Source organism: Gigantopelta aegis, chromosome 6 (assembly GCF_016097555.1).
Source record: "Gigantopelta aegis isolate Gae_Host chromosome 6, Gae_host_genome, whole genome shotgun sequence".
Taxonomy (NCBI): Eukaryota; Metazoa; Mollusca; class Gastropoda; order Neomphalida; family Peltospiridae; genus Gigantopelta; species Gigantopelta aegis.
Window position 1 is genome coordinate 65,853,485 of NC_054704.1, and position 21,488 is coordinate 65,874,972.

At 38.9% G+C, this 21,488-nt stretch overlaps 1 protein-coding gene across 1 annotated transcript; it reads right to left on the reverse strand.

Annotated features, from left to right (window-relative positions):
* Positions 1-2,902: 2,902 nt before the first annotated feature.
* LOC121373871 (proteoglycan 4-like) lies at positions 2,903-15,289 on the reverse strand. Its single transcript, XM_041500653.1, has 2 exons — positions 14,453-15,289; positions 2,903-5,114 (listed from the first exon to the last, which is right to left on the reverse strand). The coding sequence occupies exons 1-2, from the start codon at positions 14,693-14,695 to the stop codon at positions 3,642-3,644; spliced, it is 1,716 nt and encodes a 571-aa protein (XP_041356587.1). The 5' UTR covers positions 14,696-15,289; the 3' UTR covers positions 2,903-3,641.
* Positions 15,290-21,488: the final 6,199 nt, after the last annotated feature.

Below are 21,488 nucleotides of genomic sequence, written 5' to 3' on the forward strand. Positions count from 1 at the left end.
CATGCATGACTTCACATAAACAACACATGTTCCAGCTTCATGCAATGGTTTTACATGCTCTTGACTCTATATAAACAACAAATGTTCCAGCATCATGTAATAAATGTACATGCATGACTTCACATAAACAACACATGTTCCAGCTTCATGCAACAAATGCTTGTGGAACCGACCTTAACTCCGCCCATGACAGCATTAAACAGATTAATATACTTGGTGTGTGTGGGGGGGGGGGGGGGGGGGGGGGGGGGGGGGGTGTAAATATCAGCAAATTGGTATATTGCAGACACTGTACCTAAAACATCTTTAAATCTTTAAACTAGTTCACAAATGATTCACAAATATGTATTTAAAACCCTTGTGTCCTCTGAATCGTGGCACTGCGAACTGCATTACTCCATTATATTGAAAATTACGAAAATCATTAATATTAAATAGGGTAATATTGTGTAGTTCGTTCTTGAAAGATCAATATTAATATTAATACTGTTAAATATATTAGATATTGCTACAGTAATAACAAGGTCGGCTGCAGGGTGTTTCTAGTGAAGACACCTTCAGGATTCCAAAATCCATGTAAACATGCCTGAATAATGGTAAATGTATATAATGCATGTATATTAGCATGTCTTGTTCTCCACTTGACAGCACAGTGCTACTGAAAAGTGTCGCCCAAAGAAGTATTTGTGGTACGTACTTTCAAAAGTGCTAATATTGTCCAAATGTCCGTATTACTCTCGTCAGAGTACTCGGACCATACAACTGTTTTGATACTATCTACACGTTGCGAAAATTAGTTGATGTGCCCTTTTAACCTAGATCCCTTAAAGTCTCATGTGTATCCAGCGCGTGTGGCGGGGGGGGGGGGGGGGCATGGGGAGGCCATCCCCAACCCACAGTAATACCTCTTTTTTTCCCTCATCAACTCTTATATTTGCTTGTCGCCCTATAACACGACTCGTACACAATGCTGGTCCGCCCCCCGTCCTTCCCACTCCCCGTCACGCCTTGAAACCTTTACGGGTTGATAGCTCTGCATTGTCTTGCTTGAACTTATTTTCGTGCTTATATCCAATTAAGGTTCAAGCACACTGTCCTGGGCACACACCTCAGCTATCTGGGCTGTCTTTCCAGGACAGTGGTTTGTTAGTTGGTTAGTGGTTAGTGAGAGAGAAGAGGGTGTAGTGGCCTTACACCTACCCATTGAGCCCTTAAGAACTCGATCTGGGTCGAAGCCTGTACCGGGATGCGAACCCTGTACCTACCAGCCTGTACCGGGATGCGCTTAACCCTGCCGTTAAATAAAAATAAAATATCCGTATGTAGAATCCTTCCTTCCTGTTTTCTAACCCAGTGCAACGAGTAAGACTTGTTCGAGCTCTAACAAATACGAAAACGTGTACTGAATGTAGCATACTTATTGTTTACATCACAAGGATCGATTCCCGTAGTGGGCCTTGTGAAAAGAGTTCCTAGTAAGTAGAAAGCGGGTATGTTCAATATGAAAATCTAATGCCAAAACCGTAAATAAAAATGTATAAAGTGTGTCAAATAAAACTCAATATAGTGCACGAGTATTATCTAAAAAAAAATGACATATTTTTTACATTACCTTGTGAAATGTTCTAGTATCAATATTTCAACGAAAATCTAATGCCAAACTATATAAAAAAAAAACTACATAGGTACAAAACCACAAAATATTACGGTCATTTGAATCAATATTTTGAAAATACGTTTAAAAAAATTGTACATAGGTACGGTCATTTAAAAAAACGTTTAATATTTTTTACTTTAAATCCACTTGGAATAAATACAAATGGTTATTAACTACTTGCAACATTATTTTATTGCCCTAATAAAAATTATTCCTATGACAACACAAATGCTGGAAGATTGATGTTTTTTGTATTTTTCCAACATGGTTCAATTTTACATTAATCACATTTGATAGTCTGTACCATCTAAAAACATGGGGTTACCTTTCATAAGTGTGAACCAACTACACAATTTCCATATTTTATATGTTAACGGTTAACCCCTTCCCTCCCCTGTATATACCCATTGGAATGATATAGGGCCCCTGGTATAGAAAATGAGGACTTTTTAATTCTATGATTATTTTGCTTGGAATGTATCTTGTAATATGTCGTTTATAGGGTATTTTAGATTGCTGAGCACGATTCCATGTGAAAATTCATTTTGGAAAATTTAACATGGCTGAAATCCAAGATGACAGCCTGAAATTCAACATGTGTGACACAAATAATTATATTTTAAACGACATATAGCTTGTAGTATATCTTTTTCTTATGTTTCCATGGTCCTAAATATTTTTCTGGGGTCTAAAGTACGTTTTGATATTTCCCTAATTCATAATCCATGATGGTTGACCAATACCACAATATGTCTTCGGCAAGTAACAGAGAGAATTATAAACTACTTCATATATAAACAGAATTATTCATTTCTTGACACCAGTAGAGCAAATCGTTGAATTCATTGAACCCATGCGGAGTAATGGTGGCATATGGAGGGTTAGGGACTTAGGATCATGCATGGGCGGATGCATGGTGTTCGTATCATGAGGGGGGGAAGAGATATCATTGAAAATTATTCACTTCGGAAGTGTGGAATGTGATATTAACATAAATGCACTCCAGTGCCTCATTGCAGCTAAACCTCTTGCACTCCTGGTAAAAAAATACCGAAATGTACTTTTTAAAAACAAATAACTCCTTGGCTATTATTAAGTTTAATAGTTTACTTCATATTCCAAATAATTACCCTTCAAACCTGGATCTATGCGAAAACAAGCGAACTATTTCTGCAAGGGACTGCTACCAATACAATAAAACAAACAAAAATGTACATTTTCAAAATTGCGCACACAAAGACACGAAAGAAAGAATACGACTGACACGAAGCGACAGACACATTTATTAATTAATATAGCATCAATTAATAAGCCACTCGGCTATGTAAAGCTTATGTAGCTACCAATACATGTGTGTTCATTAATACGTCAATGTCAGGACTAGCTCTGTAACTCGTCAATTGTAAAATTTTAAAATGTAATGATTCATATTGTGTTGGAAAATAACCATTGGTGGATTCAGGTGGGGTCACATGGGTTGGAAGTGACTTTTATTTTGTTATAAATTTATTATCCAGAATACTATATTGCCCTGAGAACGCTTCTCTGTGAGAAAACTAAATTCAAATGTTTTCTGGGAAGCATTACCCTGAACCCACTACATATATCGCTGTCTTTGGGAGCTTAACTCATTTCTCTTCGACAAACTCAAATTGCCCTTTTTGGAATGTTTTTAATCCCTTCCCCCTACGTACAATCCTGGATCCGTCCTTGATAATTGTGGGTTCCTGCTGGGGTTTTTAAAGTTTAATAGATAATTTAACGAATTTGTCTGATCATTAAAGAGCTAGCCCTGAGTGTGAACAACTGACATAAATGTACACGTGATATTACTGGTATAGGCCTACTTTAAGCAGGTCCATATACGCTAACAAGATACACTTAACCTGAGGTTGTTCGAAACGCAGTGAGTAACCACAATCTTGACCGAGTTTATTTCAACTGTATATTACCCTCTTTTTTAAATATGTCTTTAATCCTTTAATCATTTCCTCAACACACTTGTCCCTAGGACATTGACCTGACAGTTCCGTTTTTTAGACGCGACACCTTCCAGTTTAATGTGGCAGACGACATCGAACTCGATATCATCGGGTTTGCTGCACGATGGCTGCTGCATGCCCGTGCTGTTACTCATCTGGCACAGTCTTTTCGTAGCCGCCTGCTTCCTCTTCTTCTTTTCCTCGCACACTGGAGGAGGTGGTGATGACTTACACATTACACGCGGTGATCGCCGTGGTGGAGATACTGAACGTGGAGATAGTGAACACACCGAGGATGGTGGTGACTCACACGGTGAACGCCGAACATCACATGGTTGTCGCCTTGGTTGACATGGTGATCGCGGCCTTGGTTGACATGGTGATCGCGGCCTTGGTTTGCATGGTGATCGCGGCCTTGGTTTGCATGGTGATCGCGGCCTTGGTTTGCATGGTGATCGCGGCCTTGGTTCACATGGTGATCGCGGCCTTGGTTTACATGGTGATCGCGGACTTGGTTCACAGGGTGATCGCGGACTTGGTTCACATGGTGATCGCGGCCTTGGTTCACATGGCAGTTGCCTTGGTTCACAGGGTGACCGCGGCCTTAGTTCATATGGTGATCGCGGCCTCGGTTCACATGGTGGACACCTTGGTTCACATGGTGATCGCGGCCGTAGCTTATATGGTGATCGCGGCCTTGGTTCACAAGGTGGACACCTTGGTTCACATGGTGATCGCGGCCTTAGCTTATATGGTGATCGCGGCCTTGGTTCACATGGTGGACCCCTTGGTTCACATGGTGGACACCTTGGTTTACATGGTGGACACCTTGGTTCACATGGTGGACACCTTGGTTCACATGGTGATCGTGGCCTTGGTTTACAAGGTGGTCGCCTTGGTTTACATGGTGATCGCGGCCTTGATTCACATGGTAAACATCTTCGCTCCATTGGATGGCGTCTTCGCTCACATGATGTGCGTCTTAGCTCATATGGTGGACATTTGGGCTCACACGGTAGACATTTTGGCACACATAAAGAACATTTTGGCTCACACGATTGACGTTTTGGCAGACAGTATGCAAATTTCGGTTGACACAACGCACCTTTTGGCTTGCAAGGTGCACATCTTGGCTCACACAATGCACGTGTTGGCTCAAACAGTATACGTTTTAGCTCACAGCATAGACTTGACAGATTAAACAAGGAAGGTGTTGGCCCACACAAGGAAGGTGTTGGCCCACACAACGGACGTCTTGGTCTGCACAATGGTCGACAGAGTGGACCTCTTCTATTGCAACATCTTGCCCAGTCGTAGATGCTGAGAAACACGCACCTTAAGAGGTGGGCGCAGCCAAAGTTGAAGATGACCAGCATAAACATCATGTAGATTGCTATCAGTCGCTGCCAGACTTTGGATAATCCCGAAAGACATGGAATACGTCCATTCATGAGGAAGCAAAACAGATGGTTTCCCTACAACACACAAAAAATATATAATCAGAATTTAAACATAATATAGCTACAAGGAAATAGTTTCGGAATATTTACTTGTGTAAACCTATTGCAGCCCATTCCTTTATAATAATTTGTGAGAAAATTAATTTATTTGTTTTGGAAATAACTGATTCCCCCCACCCTTTCTGCCTTTCTTTTGCCTATAAGACCAATTTTTAACGTTATTTTTCACTCTCCAGGATACTTTAAAAATGAAAGTTTGTATATTATACACACTGATGGTCATAGGTATTTTCCAGAAATAAGAAAGAAAGAAAGAAATGTTTTATTTAACGACGCACTCAACACATTTTATTTACGGTTATATGGCGTCAGACATATGGTTAAGGACCACACAGATTTTGAGAGGAAACCCGCTGTTGACACATAGGCTACTCTTTTACGACAGGCAGCAAGGGATCTTTTATTTGCGCTTCCCACAGGCAGGATAGCACAAACCATGGCCTTTGTTGAACCAGTTATGGATCACTGGTCGATGCAAGTGGTTTACACCTACCCATTGAGCAATGCGGTGCACTCATTCAGGGTTTTTTTTTTGGGGGGGGGGGAGGGGGTTTGGGGGGGTGGGGGGTTGTTGTTGTTTTTGTTTGTTTTTTGTTTTTTGTTTGTTTGTTTTATTGTTGATTTTGTCTTGGCTCATCCGACAGTGTTACCATTTCGGGCGATTCGTCAAGTGCAATTCCACATGCCTGATTAGCTAGTGATTAGTATTTTGGTATCTTAATTTATTATATAGGCTCCGTAACTGAATGAAACATGATTGTCCAAACATCTCTCCTAACTGTATATCTATTAGATCTCTCTGTAACAGGCAGTTATACCCGCTGTGGCTCGTCTCTAGGTATGATCAGAGATACGATCTTATATAAGTATATATTATTATAGCACGTTTAGTTCACTAGAAAACACAACAAAAACACAATACACTTTGGAATCTGTATTAACCTACGCTGACAAATGTACTGCAGCAGTAGTTAATTAACAACAACAAATAATAACAACCCAGAACTGATCACTTAATTAGTTAATCTCTAGGTGTCTAGTTTACACAATATTCTAATCACACCCACACGTGTGATAATTGAGAAACGCTTCCAGGAGAATTTAATTAATAAGGGAATTACAACTCTATTCCTAACTGGTTAATGTTTTAATTAACCCTAACTACTCATTCAATAACCTTGTAATACAGAATTAATACTGGTACCTATCACAATAAAGACAATAACCTACAGTTTACCTAGGTCCTCTAGGATGACTGGCTAAGCTTTAGATATATATATATCAGAACGGTGAGCCTACAGAATACTGCGTCAGATGGCCGGCAGCACCGTCTAAATAATATTGGTATAATACAGTATTAAAATATTTAAAGTCACATCAATCACATCAAGGTTATACACAGAGCAGAAAATATATATTTACCAAAGTCCCGTCTGAACTAATATAGATCGATCAGTGGACGGACAGCGATCCCCTGGAGCCTTCCAATATGTTTCTCCTCGATATCTCTAAAACCCTAGCTATTTATTCAAAACTCTCAGAGACAGCGAATATCGCCTGGGGGCACAAGGCGGTACCTCACGTATCATCTGAATTCCACAGCGACCAAGACGGCATATCTTTCTCTTAGATCGCCAGACTCAATGACGCCAAGTCGCCAAATCACGGTTGTAAAAACCGCACTCGCGGAGGTATTACGTAACTACTGGCCACATGGCTCCGCACCTGGGCTGGGTGTGTATTGGAAGTACAGCTCGATGACCGTCGCGCAAAGGTATCACGTAACAAGTTGCCCACCTGGGCTAAGTGCATTTGGAACTGCACACGGCCTTCTAAAACAATTAATATCGCCACAGGCGAAAAGAAATTAAGAGCATGTACCGTCACACACCCCCACCTCAAAAAGGATATTTCCTCTACTCTAGGAATAGGGAAATATACTACATTAAAACAAAAGGTGCGTTAACCGACGCATCCGGGTATTTATAACACATGTAATAATAAGATGACTACCAGTAATCACACTGAGTCTCTGAGTCCCTGGTATACAAAATAAATATATATAAAAACAAAACAGAAATCAAGAATGTCAACACATTATCATAACGTTCAATTTCGGGACAGGGCATCAGCGATTACATTGGATGTGCCCTTGATATGTTCAATGGTGATTGGGAATTCCTGCAGAAGAAGACTCCATCTCAAAACTCTCTGGTTGGAGGCTTTCATTAGGATGGTCCAGTCCGTCTTCGTCTTCTTGGAACAGCACAGCTCCAGCACCCACGTCACTGGCACCCACAGCTAGCTTGAAAAGCCTTCGGTAGTCTCGTGCTGCCATCACGGGAGACGAGTAGCGCATCTGCTTGAGACGGTTGAATGACTTCTCGCATTCACCTGACCACTGGAACTTCGTTTCTTTCTGTTTCAGTGTCGCACGTTTTCCAGGTTTTCTCCGATAGGCATGCTGTCGAATCGGTGTAGCGTTGGGTTCCAAGCGCACATCCTGGCTTAAGGTGTTGGTAATCGTTGGGAGGTTCTGACAAATGGAAACATTGTCTTGTTTCAACGTAGTCAACTTTGCTCGCTGGGGGCTCAAGTCTGCTAGAATCTGGCTGTTGGTTAATTTGATCTCTGCAGTCTTGACGTCATCACAGGAAATTGGGTGACTCTCAATTTCGACAGGTAGTACTGGAACTATCGGCAGTCTGTCAAAATAACCTTTTAGCAAATTGATGTGACAATACCTACTTTTCCTAACCCTATCAGGAGTGTTTATCACATACCCTGTCTCATTAACCCGTTTGTGCACAAGATAGGGCCCGAAATACCTGTTCTGCAATGAACCCCGTTTAATGGGAAGGTACAGCAGCATCTTATCCCCTGGTTTAAATTCCAGACTCCTAGCCTTCCTACCAAACATTGATTTTATTTTGCTCTGATCATGGCTCAGTTGCTTCCTAGCTAGTTCGTTTGCCGGCAACCTCCTATCTCTAACTCTTTTATTCATCAATACTCTCTCAGTTAACAATGTAGTGCGAACTGCCAACAAATTTGGATCAGTCCCCTGCTCTAGGATTAACTCTTGTCTATTACAAGGTGAGTCCACTCTATCAAACACAACTGGTTCAATTCCCCTCTGCGGGAGATCAACAGGTACCACCACATTTAATTCCTCAGTTGACTTATCTACCATTTTACTGATAACCTCATCCACTCCAATTTCATGGCTCACACACGTATCAGACAAATCACAAATATCCTCTGGCTCTCGTTTTACCCTTCTGGCCATAGCCCTAGTCTTTATACACGCAGGATATTTAATCTTATCAACCTCACTCTCTTCTATTGGTACAGGGCTGTCTTTGATTAACAATTGGTCACATTTCGGCTGACAACACTGACTAGTCAAATCATTACCCAACAAAACTCCTATGTTTTCAACAGGCAAGTCCTTCACAACACCCATAACGACTGGTCCCGTCACAAACTTTGAACACAAGAAAACGTTATGTAACCGGACAACCATTTTTTCTCCAGTAACCGAGGTTAAGGCCAAACTACGTCCTGTATCTGAATTCTTAATACCAGGTAAACACTTTGACGTTATCAGCGACTGACTACAGCCTGTATCTCGATAGATTGATATTGCCTTAGGACTCAATTCTTGTTTCACATCACAAACCATACCAGTGGACACATACGGGTTTACTTTCTCTGCCATGGGATTAACCATTAACTCTCTCGCTAACGGAGCTGACCTCACTAAACCGACCACTTGCGCATTATCGCGTTTCCTTTTAAAACAGTCCCCGACAAGATGGTTATCCTTTTTACAGTAACTGCAATGTGGACGAAAAGTTCGTGCATTGGCTGATAATGCAGGCTTATCCTTACTTTTCCCACCAGGTGCATTCCTTGCCTGACTAGCTGACCAACTAGATGACTCTCCCCGATAGTTACTTTCCCGGGAAAAACCTGGCTGAAATTTCTTCTTATCACCCTGTTGTAAAGAGCTACCCTGCACTGCCTGAGCTTTGTGTATTAACACGTAATCATCTGCCACTATGCCTGCCTCCTCTATCTTTTTGACATCACGATCCTCTAAATGAATACGTACGCTAACTGGTAATCCATTTTTAATGTCCTGTAAGATCAACAACTCTCGTAACTCGGTATATGACTCTACCTGATGAGACACCACCCATTTATCAAACATCCCTGCCTTCTTAGCCACAAACTCACTATAAGACTGACCCTGCGTTTTTTCTCAACTCGCTATACCGTAAATGATAATTCTCAGGTCGTAATTCATAAGCCCTCAACACTGCAGCCTTACCTAGGTCGTACTGACTTGCTCGCTCATCACTCATTGAATTATAAGCTACACTAGCCTTCCCCTTAAACTTAGACACGGCTAACAATGTCCACTTAGACTGCGGCCAATTTAGCTGCTTAGCGGCCCGTTCAAAAAGTTGGAAGAACATATCTACCTCCTGATCATCAAATACAGGCACTGATCTATAAGCCTCCGACATGTTAAAACCATTTCCTGCCTCACGTCTAACTTCTTCAGTATTCAACTTTAACTCATGTTCCACTTTTAATTTTGCTAACTGGAATTCTCTATCCCTATCTCTCTCTTCTCTACCCCTCTCTTCTATTTCTCTCTCCCTCTCTCTATCTCTCTCTTCTCTTTCTCTATCTCTATCTTCTCTTTCTCTCTCCCTCTCTCTATCTCTCTCTCTTTCTCTATCCCTCTCTCTCTCTATCCCTCTCTTCTCTTTCTCTCTCTCTCTCTCTCTCTCTCTCTCTCTCTCTCTCTCTCTCTCTCTCTCTCTCTCTCTCTCTCTCTCTCTCTCTCTCTCTCTATCGAATGCACGTTCTTCTCTTTCGTACTCAAGCTTTTTAAAAGCTAACTGTTGTTCCATACTCAAGTCATTTATCTCTATCTCTGGAACAATCTCACTTTCTTCCATAACAGGACTATCACCAAAAACTTCCTGGATAATAATTGTCTTTATATCACCTAAGGTTTTAGCTGATGTTAAATCAATTTCCCGCTCAGTTGCAATTTCAACTAACTCGGCCTTACGTGCTCGCTTAATCTCCACTACACTGAGCGTAGGCCTATCCAGCAAATTCTTATCCATGTTTAGATATGACGCACTTATTATTAAATAATTTTCTAGTGAACAACGTTGCTACTTCTAGCTATTTGAAAAAATAATTTATAAAGCCCCCATTTACAAACAATACTTTTTTTAAATATGCGTGTCCCGTTTCAGATCCCGGACGAGCGCCCCAATTTTCTACTCCTGTCACGGGGATCCTATAATACCCGTAACTGAATGAAACACGATTGTCCAAACATCTCTCCTAACTGTATATCTATTAGATCTCTCTGTAACAGGCAGTTATACCCGTTGTGGCTCGTCTCTAGGTATGATCAGAGATACGATCTTATATAAGTATATATTATTATAGCACGTTTAGTTCACTAGAAAACACAACAAAAACACAATACACTTTGGAATCTGTATTAACCTACGCTGACAAATGTACTGCCGCAGTAGTTAATTAACAACAACAAATAATAACAACCCAGAACTGATTACTTAATTAGTTAATCTCTAGGTGTCTAGTTTACACAATATTCTAATCACTTCACCGTGACACAACACCCACACGTGTGATAATTGAGAAACGCTTCCAGGAGAACTTAATTAATAAAGGAATTACAACTCTATTCCTAACTGGTTAATGTTTTTAATTAACCCTAACTACTCATTCAATAACCTTGTAATACAGAATTAATACTGGTACCTATCACAATAAAGACAATAACCTACAGTTTACCTAGGTCCTCTAGGATGACTGGCTAAGCTTTATATATATATATATATATATATATATATATATATATATATATATATATATATATATATATATCAGAACGGTGAGCCTACAGAATACTGCGTCAGATGACCGGCAGCACCGTCTAAATAATATTGGTATAATACAGTATTAAAATATTTAAAGTCACATCAATCACATCAAGGTTATACACAGAGCAGAAAATATATATTTACCAAAGTCCCGTCTGAACTAATATAAATCGTTCAGTGGACGGACAGCGATCCCCTGGAGCCTTCCAATATGTTTCTCCTCGATATCTCTAAAACCCTAGCTATTTATTCAAAACTCTCAGAGACAGCGAATATCGCCTGGGGGCACAAGGCGGTACCTCACGTATCATCTAAATTCCACAGCGACCAAGACGGCATATCTTGCTCTTAGATCGCCAGACTCAATGACGCCAAGTCGCCAAATCACGGTTGTAAAATCCGCACTCGCGGAGGTATTACGTAACTACTGGCCACATGGCTCCGCACCTGGGCTGGGTGTGTATTAGAAGTACAGCTCGATGACCGTCGCGCAAAGGTATCACGTAACAAGTTGCCCACCTGGGCTAAGTGCATTTGGAACTGCACACGGCCTTCTAAAACAATTAATATCGCCACAGGCGAAAAGAAATTAAGAGCATGTACCGTCACACACTTGATGAAACAAAATGTGATGTTTGCGATGTATTTGCTAATCGTGTCTTGCCAGTTTGATCTCTGAAACTATTCTGGGCGTTGGGAGGGGTCAGGAAGAGCTATCATCATTTTGATGTTTCATTATCTAAAAGATCAATGTATTTATCACACACCGCCTCCCCCCTCCCCCATCTCAATATCTGTGTGGTCCTTAACCATAAAAATAATTTATTTTCATAACAGCCGGATATGTGCAGAGCAAAAACAACAATATAATATACATTTATCTGCAGTAACAATAACATAAATATACATTAATTACATGAACAAACATCTGCATCAACAAATACATATGTAATTTAAGCCTTATAAACCTGATACTAGTGATAATAATATATTCAAGTAAAGCGAAGATTGTCCAAGTGTAGAGCCATGAAAAATCATCAATTCGCCCGTACGGGGTTCGTGAATTATTTTTCATGAATCCACACACCTTCGTGCATTCTCCATTAGTTTATACAGACATTAGTTTATGTCCGACGCCATATAACGTCAATAAAATGTGATGAGTGCGTCGTTAAATAAAACATTTCCTTCCTTCTTTCCATCCTGAAATAACAGTACCCCACTGTACATCTACATATTTCACTAACTTTTACTATTCAGATATGTCTCAAATAACGGGGGTAGAAGAGCACAGTCATGTGTGAATCTTCATCTCATAATTGTGCATGCCAGTCCCTGACATCCTAAATGCCCACCTATGGGTTAAAAATAAAGAAAGATACAGGTATTTTCAGTCTCAAGAAAATTACAAAAAGGGTCATAATTATAAAGAGGACTCATTTTAAATATTTTTAGTTAAATTGTTATGTTACTTTTTATCATAATGTGCCCAAACTGCATGATTTTGGGTGCATTTTGATCCAAGCGGGAATTGGCGGATATCGCGCATATTTTTACGGAAACTTTGCACATCAAACCTTAAAAAAATCGTCATTTGAATAAAGGTTTAGCTATTAAACTTTTCACAAAATCAGCTTGTTTGAAAATTACACAAATTGATCGCGCCCCACTTTTGTCACAAGGAAAACCTGGTGCATGAATACCAAGCTTCATTACAGCTAAACCGTTTGCACTGTTGGTGAAAAACCAATTGTCATTTTAAAAAATAACTCCTTGGCTATCACTAAGCTTAAGAATGTGCTTCCTATGCCAAATAATTAGCCTTTAAACATGCATCTGTGCAAAACCAACAAGCGAATGCAAGGCAGCTAACTGTATATTGCTATAACAAAGCGGGGTTCTCAAACAACCGGCCTCGGTGGTGTCGTGGTTAAGCCATGGGACATAAGGCTGGTAGGTACAGGGTTCGTAGCCCAGTACCGGCTCCCACCCAGAGCGAGTTTTAACGACTCAATGGGAAGGTGTAAGACCACTATACCCTCTTCTCTCTTACTAACCACTAACTAATTAACAACTAACCCACTGTCCTGGATAGACAGCCCAGACAGCTGAGGTGTGTGCCCAGGACAGCGTGCTTGAACCTTAATTGGATAATAGCACGAAAATAAGTTGAAATGAAATAAATGAAACAGGTACACAAGGGAGCTAACTGTATACTGCTATAAGAAACCGGGGTTTTGAAACAGGTACACAAGGGAGCTAACTGTATACTGCTATAAGAAACCGGGGTTTTGAAACAGGTACACAAGGGAGCTAACTGTATACTGCTATAAGAAACCGGGGTTTTGAAACAGGTACACAAGGGAGCTAACTGTATACTGCTATAAGAAACCGGGGTTTTGAAACAGGTACACAAGGGAGCTAACTGTATACTGCTATAAGAAACCGGGGTTTTGAAACAGGTACACAAGGGAGCTAACTGTATACTGCTATAAGAAACCGGGGTTTTGAAACAGGTACACAAGGGAGCTAACTGTATACTACTATAAGAAACCGGGGTTTTGAAAGAGGTATACAAGGGCACTAACTGTATACTACTATAAGAAACCGGGGTTTTGAAATAGGTACACAAGGGCACTAACTGTATACTACTATAAGAAACCGGGGTTTTGACATAGGTACACAAGGGAGCTAACTGTATACTACTATAAGAAACCGGGGTTTTCAAATAGGTACACAAGGGCACTAACTGTATACTGCTATAAGAAACTGGGGTTTTCAAACAGTAACGCAAGGGAGCTAACTGTATACTACTATAAGAAACCGGGGTTTTCAAACAGGTACACAAGGAAGCTAACTGTATACTGCGGGTTTTTTAAGCAGGTACTGGTCAAGAGCTCAATCCTCTAATATCTCTCAAATGTGTGACCTCGCAGTTTAATGCAACAAGATTTGCAAGAATGATGCAGTATTGCTTAAGAGATCTTTGTGAATTACGCCCCTGGCATCAACGTCTCCCCCCCCCCCCCCTCCCCGCCCCCTCCCCGCTGAAGCAAATGGTCCGCTTTCAGTACTAAAACATACAGGTTTATAAATATGGAGTTTCGGGTGGTGCAAAAACAAAATAGAAAAAGGTCCACTTGGTTCATATTCGAACCCCCCCCCCCCCACACACACCAACCCCCCACCACCACCCCAGGTCCAGATCACGCTACGCCCCTGGAAACCGCATAGCTTCGAGATTTTAGGTTTCGACCAGAGTTAGACAAATCCGCTAGCTCACAATAACTTTCAACCATCCACAGGAGAGTGAAATACAACTCCCCGGCTTGTGATTTAAGTACTTACCTGGATAGCAACTGTGAGCATCAGGAACACGGCCAATATAATAAACACAGAAACAATGGACAGCAGAACGGTGAGGCGATCGAAGAACGCTCTAGTGAATATCTTCTTAAGTGTTGGCAGGATGAACAGAATGCACGCGGCGGTGAACATGGCTGTGGCAACGACAGGAGGACTTGCTCCATCGCCTTGGGTTCGGAAACACGCCAATCCATTACACACTGTATTTAGGAAACAGCTCGCCATCGGTTCTGTCGATGTATCGGTCAGGTGCCTCGACTGGAATGACGAATTCACCACAGCAAGAAGATAACGACTTTTTTATCATTTATGAAGAACGTTTTTGTTTTTGCAATTGGAATTGCGGCAAAAGAATGACGTAACGTTCCTGTGTAACACCTTGGGAAGAGGAGTGACGTTACGTGATTGTTACGTCATACGTCTGTTGTAGGTCAGTCAGACTATTAACCAGAAAGAGTAGCTCATTGTGTGTCGGCGGCGGGTTTCCTCTCTCCTTCCCTGTATGGTCCTTAACCTTATAACCATAATTAAAATGTGTTTAGTGCGTCGCTAATGAAAACATGCCTCCCTCAATATAGCATTTCTTTTTCCAACAATCCTCAGTTAAACCTGATTGTGTATTCGAAACTGCGTTCATCTGAACAGATGAAAATACGAGAACCCGTTCCCCAGATAAGATACGATAAAATAAACTTTATTGCATGTAAACATTCCACATTTTGAACTGGATATAAATACATGGGAACCGTTTCCAATATGGCGGTCAGTAAATGGAGTAAAAACACTTCTACTAATTCAACTCTGTGTTACTCTTTCTTGTTTGATGGTGATGACGAGGAGGAACTAGGGAATGATGACAGGATGGAAACTTTTTTCATTTTTTAAAACTGTTGGAGTATTTGTTAAAGGGCCATTCCTGAGTTTGCTGCACTTCTTACGATGTTTATCGACTAACCAAGACTTTTTAACGATTGTAATTACATATCAAATATATTTTTCTGCATAAAATATTAGTGGCTGTATATTAAACGTGTTTCTGGCCGTTCTAATATTTGTACAAATTTTAAATTTCATTTTATTTCCTAAAAACAATTTTTTCGTACGTACGAAATTATTTTAAGACAAAATCCAGTTTGGGCTTCTTACAAATATTAAGACGGCCAGAAACACATTAAATATACAAACACTGATATTCTAAACAAGAAAATATATTTAATATGTAAATTTAATCGTAGAAATATTTTATTAGTCAGAAACATCTTACAATGTAGCAAACTCAGGAATGTCCCTTTAAAGAAAGAAAATTCAGAGCAATAACGTTAGCTAAGGAAGTAGTTAAAATCATACTACCCTACGTCGCTGGAATATGATATTGATGGTATTTAATGCTTTTCTGGAGTATTTTGGTGCCCCATTACAGAGTGAAAGCTGTATTAAATTCGAAACTTGTCAACTAATAGAGAAAAACCGTTATGAAATCAAATTCTTCTCATTTGCCGCCATGTTGTTTCGCATTCGTTCTCGCCACACCACCAGTCGAGGTGGTGTGGTATTTAAGAACTTGGCCCGTACTTCCAAATAGCTGATGTATTTTTCGTGCTGAGGTGTCGTTAAACATTCATTCATTCATTCATTCATTCATTTTGGGGCCCGTACTTATCCAAACTCAATCTCTAATGACGTCACACGCATACAATTTGTATGGCGTTGTCATGACCACCATGTAGCATCGTACACAGGATATTGCGAGCTCTGAAGCGGCGAGGGGAATGTAAACATCAACTCACCAAGGTAAGTTATTTCACGTTTTCTTTAACTTAGTGACGATTTATGTTGCACAAAATCATGCCATTACTTGCTGGATAATCTGCGAATATATTTCCGTCGTCGGAACGCCATTTGAAACGACAAATATTCTATTGTTGCATAAATAATACGTGAGCTCATCGTCAATTTGACGATATCCTGTCAAAAGTGTCCATTTAATAAATAATCACAGGGACTTGGATACAAAACAAGAAATGTAAATTATCCTTTGTCTGTCTCAAACATGCTGTGCAAGTTACAATATCCACAAATACGTATTCTTTCTTATAATCGTCTTATAAAAACTGTGGTGTACTGCAAATTGAGGCTACAGGGTATTGTAGTGTACTGTTAATTGATAATACAGTGTACTGCGTCTTGCTTTTCCAGAATGGATACCTATGTTTGTTTAGGTTTTCCCCCCTCAAGTTAAATCTCGAATAATGCATTTATTTACCAATGATTTAGTCTATATATATTTATTCTATAAATTGCATTATACTCTAAGGGGATGCTATGAAATGTTTACCAATTGACTGATGTAAAATTGTCTTACAGAAGAGGTGAAAACTAGACAGAATATTGAACACAAGTGTGACAGTTGCACGTACTCAAATCAAATATCTAACCTACAGAGATATTTGAAAACTCACTTAGCAAAAGATACAAGTACTCCTGTCAAAGAATTAACATCGGTATCTAAAATGTGCAACCAATGTGGAAAATCGTTTAGATAAAAGTTTGGACTGTCATTATATCTAAAGAACTAACACACCTTTACCTATAAGCACACTTGCAATTTGTGTGGCAAGGGGTTTAATCAACGGGTGCAATACAGGTTCCTCTGCACAAATTGTGTCAGCATGTCATTAGAGAAATGTCTATTTTACAAGAAAGAATTTACAGCCCCTGGATCTCTCAAAACCCCCCATCAAATATCGTGTGAACAACACCCAGATGGAGTTCCGGGAGACCAGTTCGTTTGTGAACTGTGTGGTAAGTTGATGAAAAGTAGGCAAAACATGTATTACAACAAAAAAGGCATGCATCAACCCCCAGCTACAAGTGTAATGAATGCGGCAAACTATTTAAATGGAGATAGACCCTTAAGGTTCACAAAAGAAGTGCACATTTTTATTTGGACTGCTTTTGAATGAAGATTATTAATAAACGTTTGTAATTATTCGTCATACGTTGCCTTTAGTACAAAGACAGAGGTATGCTATATCACTGGACAGCTTGTTACATCTTTTCGTTATTGATGAACGTTTATCATATATTGTTATTTCTAGTGACATCCTAACATTTTTATTACTACAAAGTAATGAACGCCATATCAGTGAATACGCTTATATTTTCATTTTCATAAATGCTATTCGATTCTTATCTCCCATGAGAAAATGTATGTTTTACGAAGTTATGACTTAAACTGTCTTTATTTCCAATGATATTTTAGGTATTTGCTTTGTTTTTAACCTGTGCAAGAATGTCTCATGCTAACATTATTTAACTGATGTCTAGATCGATTCCTTCTCTTTCGTGAGATAATATTTTGCTTTCATCACATATGTGGTACTGTCTGACTGGCGCAACTTCCCTATCTGCAAGATCTACTGGCGCTATTCCCACAACTTTACGTTTTGGTCTTCTTTTGGCTCTCGATGGTGCATCAAAAACATTATTCCTGTGATGACGAGATTATTGTTCACTGTTAACATTGTTTTGTGTTAAAAGGCTTTTTTCCGCGATTAAAATTAACAATTAATTACTTATTTTGATTGTAGGTATGTACACAGACACACACACGCATGCATGCACACACTTCTTTAACATTAATGCCAAAATAATCGAAGTCAATGGTTGCAACATTTATACTACATACCAAATCTGATTTTAAATATATTGGTATTTTGTTTAACTCTGAGACAAGGGTGGCCTATTGATAGATAAACTGACGTATTAAATAGCAGCACTTTATGTGATATTGAGAAGAAAACAGTTTTAATCTAAAAAAAAAAAAAAATAGTCTCTGATATTTAAAAGCTCAAATGTCCAAATCCATGCATAGACATTCTTAATATTATCAGTTAAAGTTTGTTTTAGTTAACGACAGCACTGGAACACATTGATTTAGTAATCATTGGCTATTGGATGTCAAACATTTGGTAATTCTGACATTGTCTTTCAAAGGAAACCTTCTACATGATTTCCATTAATTTCAAGGGTATTTTTAATGCAACATCCCACAGACAGGATAGCACATGTCATGGCCTTTGATATACCAGTCGTGGTGCAATGGCTGCAACGAAATATATATATATACCAATGGGCCCACCGATGGAGATTGATCCTAGACCGATCACGCATTTGCTTTACCACTGGACTACGTCCTGCCCCAATATTATAAGGTGTGGTTGTATTTGAGATTACATTAATGTTTGATATTTTACTTACTGAACACAAATATATAGTAGTAGTATACAGTGGATAGACAATGTGTGGTTTTTTCTGATAGCTCAGAATCATCTTAGATTAAATCATTAATTTGGTTGACAGTGACATGAAACTTGCTATCTAACATCAACATTGTCTTTAACAGGAATTACAACTACCTTTGGGATCAAGATTTTGTAATTGTCCAAACAGATTTTCTCAGGCAATCGAATCGATTTGCTTATCGACCATGTCCTCAACGTGTGAAAATTTAATCGTGTGCTGTTCTCACGTGCAACGTCAATCAATGCTTGTTTGTTTTACATTTCTTTCCGGAAAACAATCGAGATATGTGTATTTATTTTGTCATTAACTTTGACTGAAATGATGCGTCCTTGTTCACGACAAGTATCGGGCATAACATTGAAAGTGATAATGTTTAAACTTTTTCCTTTTTTTTGTTGTTGATAATTTAAATATCTTTAAAATATGCTGACTGTGACTGGTGGTCGAATGGTGTATTATTTCTGAAAACGACGGATAATGTGACTCGCAGGAAAAACACTTGTACAGCATTGCACGTTCCCTAAAATTAAATAAATAGACATTTTACAATTTTCAAGAAGTAACGTATTTTCGAAAACCTAACTTTGAAGTCAGTAGTCATTTTTTAATGCTCACTTTTAACTATCAATAAAAAATATACTATACTGCGTGATAACGAAACAAAACAATGTGCAGTACACATAACATTTGATACATTGCAATAAGCAGTACACTCAATCTCAATTTGCAATACACATCAGTTTTTAGTTTTATACGATTATAAGAAAGAATACGTATGTGTGGATATTGTAACTTGCACAACATGTTTGAGACAGTCAAAGGATAATTTACATGTCTTGTTTTGTATCCAAATCCCTGTGATTATTTATTAAATGGACACTTTTGACAGGATATCGTCGCATTGACGATGAGCTCACGTATTATTTATGCAACAATAAAATGTCTGTCGTTTCAAATGGTGTTCCGACGACGGAAATATATTCGCAGATTATCCAGCAAGTAATGGCATGATTGTGTGGAACATAAATCGTCACTAAGTCATAGAAAACGTGAAATAACTTACCTTGGTGAGTTGATGTTTACATTCCCCTCGCTTCAGAGCTCGCAATATCCTGTGTACGATGCTACACGGTGATGGCATTAGTGTCTCAGACTCTGTTAGAGTCTCCAGTCTAGACTTTAAAACGTTTTATAAGCACCAGGCCTGGAACACTTTCACGAACACGTTCTTGTGTCGTCGAAACGTTTAGGAACACGTTCCCTGCACCTGAACAGTTTCGAATACACGCTGAAAGTAAGCTAAGTATCAGATATCAAATCAGCCGCCACAGCGAGTGTGATAAGGGGCCGTCCATAATTTTCAGCATTTTCACAAGTGTACACTTTTGACCATATATCTACCCATATTATTTCACTAGTGTAATCTGTATTCCAAAAACCATTAAGTGGAACACATTAATATTTATTAAATGGAGAAAACAAACGATATTGTAATTAGAAAACTGACTTTACTGTTCATTTGAAAGAATGATATTAGTCTTAACAAAATTCACAGCATCTAGGCAAGTTTTGAAGACTGATAATAAAATTTAGTATATTATTAATATACTCCTGCTTACAGAACTCCAGATTATGATTTTTTAAAACCTGTTCAGTATACAAAATACTACTAGGAAGGGTCTCAGTGTGTGTGATAGAAGAGAAAGAACTGCGGTGGGGAGAGATCCTTTACAATGGCTATAATAAAGCCATTGTTTGTTTGACCTTTAAAGCGACATTCCTGAGTTTGCTGCAATTTTTAAGATGTTATCGACTAAAAGAGACATTTTAACGATTGTAATTACATATGACATATATTTTTTTGCATAACATATTAGAGGCTGTATATTAAACGTGTTTCTGATTGTTCTAATATTTGTAGTAGGTTAAATTTCATTTTATTTCCTAAAAAAAGAAATTTCTTACGTACGAAATTATTTGAAGACAAAATCCAGTTTGGGCTTCTTACAAATATTAAGACGACCAGAAACACATTAAATATAGAGACACTAATATTCTAAACAAAAAAATATATTTAATATGTAAGTTTAATCGTAGAAATATTGTATTAGTCGGAAACATCTTACAATGCAGCAAACTCGGGAATGTCCCTTTAATTTGTTTTTTACATTTATTATGTGTTTATCTCAAAGTCTAAACAGTTGGTTGACGTGTCTTTTTGTAAACTTTGTTCCTGTATTTGATAATTAAGAATAGTTGTATTTTTAAGACAAATACAAGTTGTTACAAACATACACATCAAGAGAGCTACTTTGTTTATCTCTTTATGCCCAACAGGGTAGGGGCATTTTATTTCTACAAGACAGCTCTGAGAATGGACCTTTAATGTTACACTAAACATCGCAAAATGGGGGTTCGTGCCCCTCCTCACTCCAACCCCTGAACTCCCCACCCCACACGTCCTGCCATTTTGTGATATATATAGTAACATAGCAAACAATTAAACAATAAGGCCTATATTACATGGAGGGTTAACGTTTGTGATTCCACGGTTAAAATGTCAGTGGGAAAAACCAAATATCTTTGTTAAACAAAATACTAATAACGTTTTATGTAAATTAACAGATATTATATTCCAAAATGGATATCACTTCTACAAAAAAACAAAAAAAAAAAAAAACTTTACCCCCTTTTAACGTTGGTCCGAATTAAA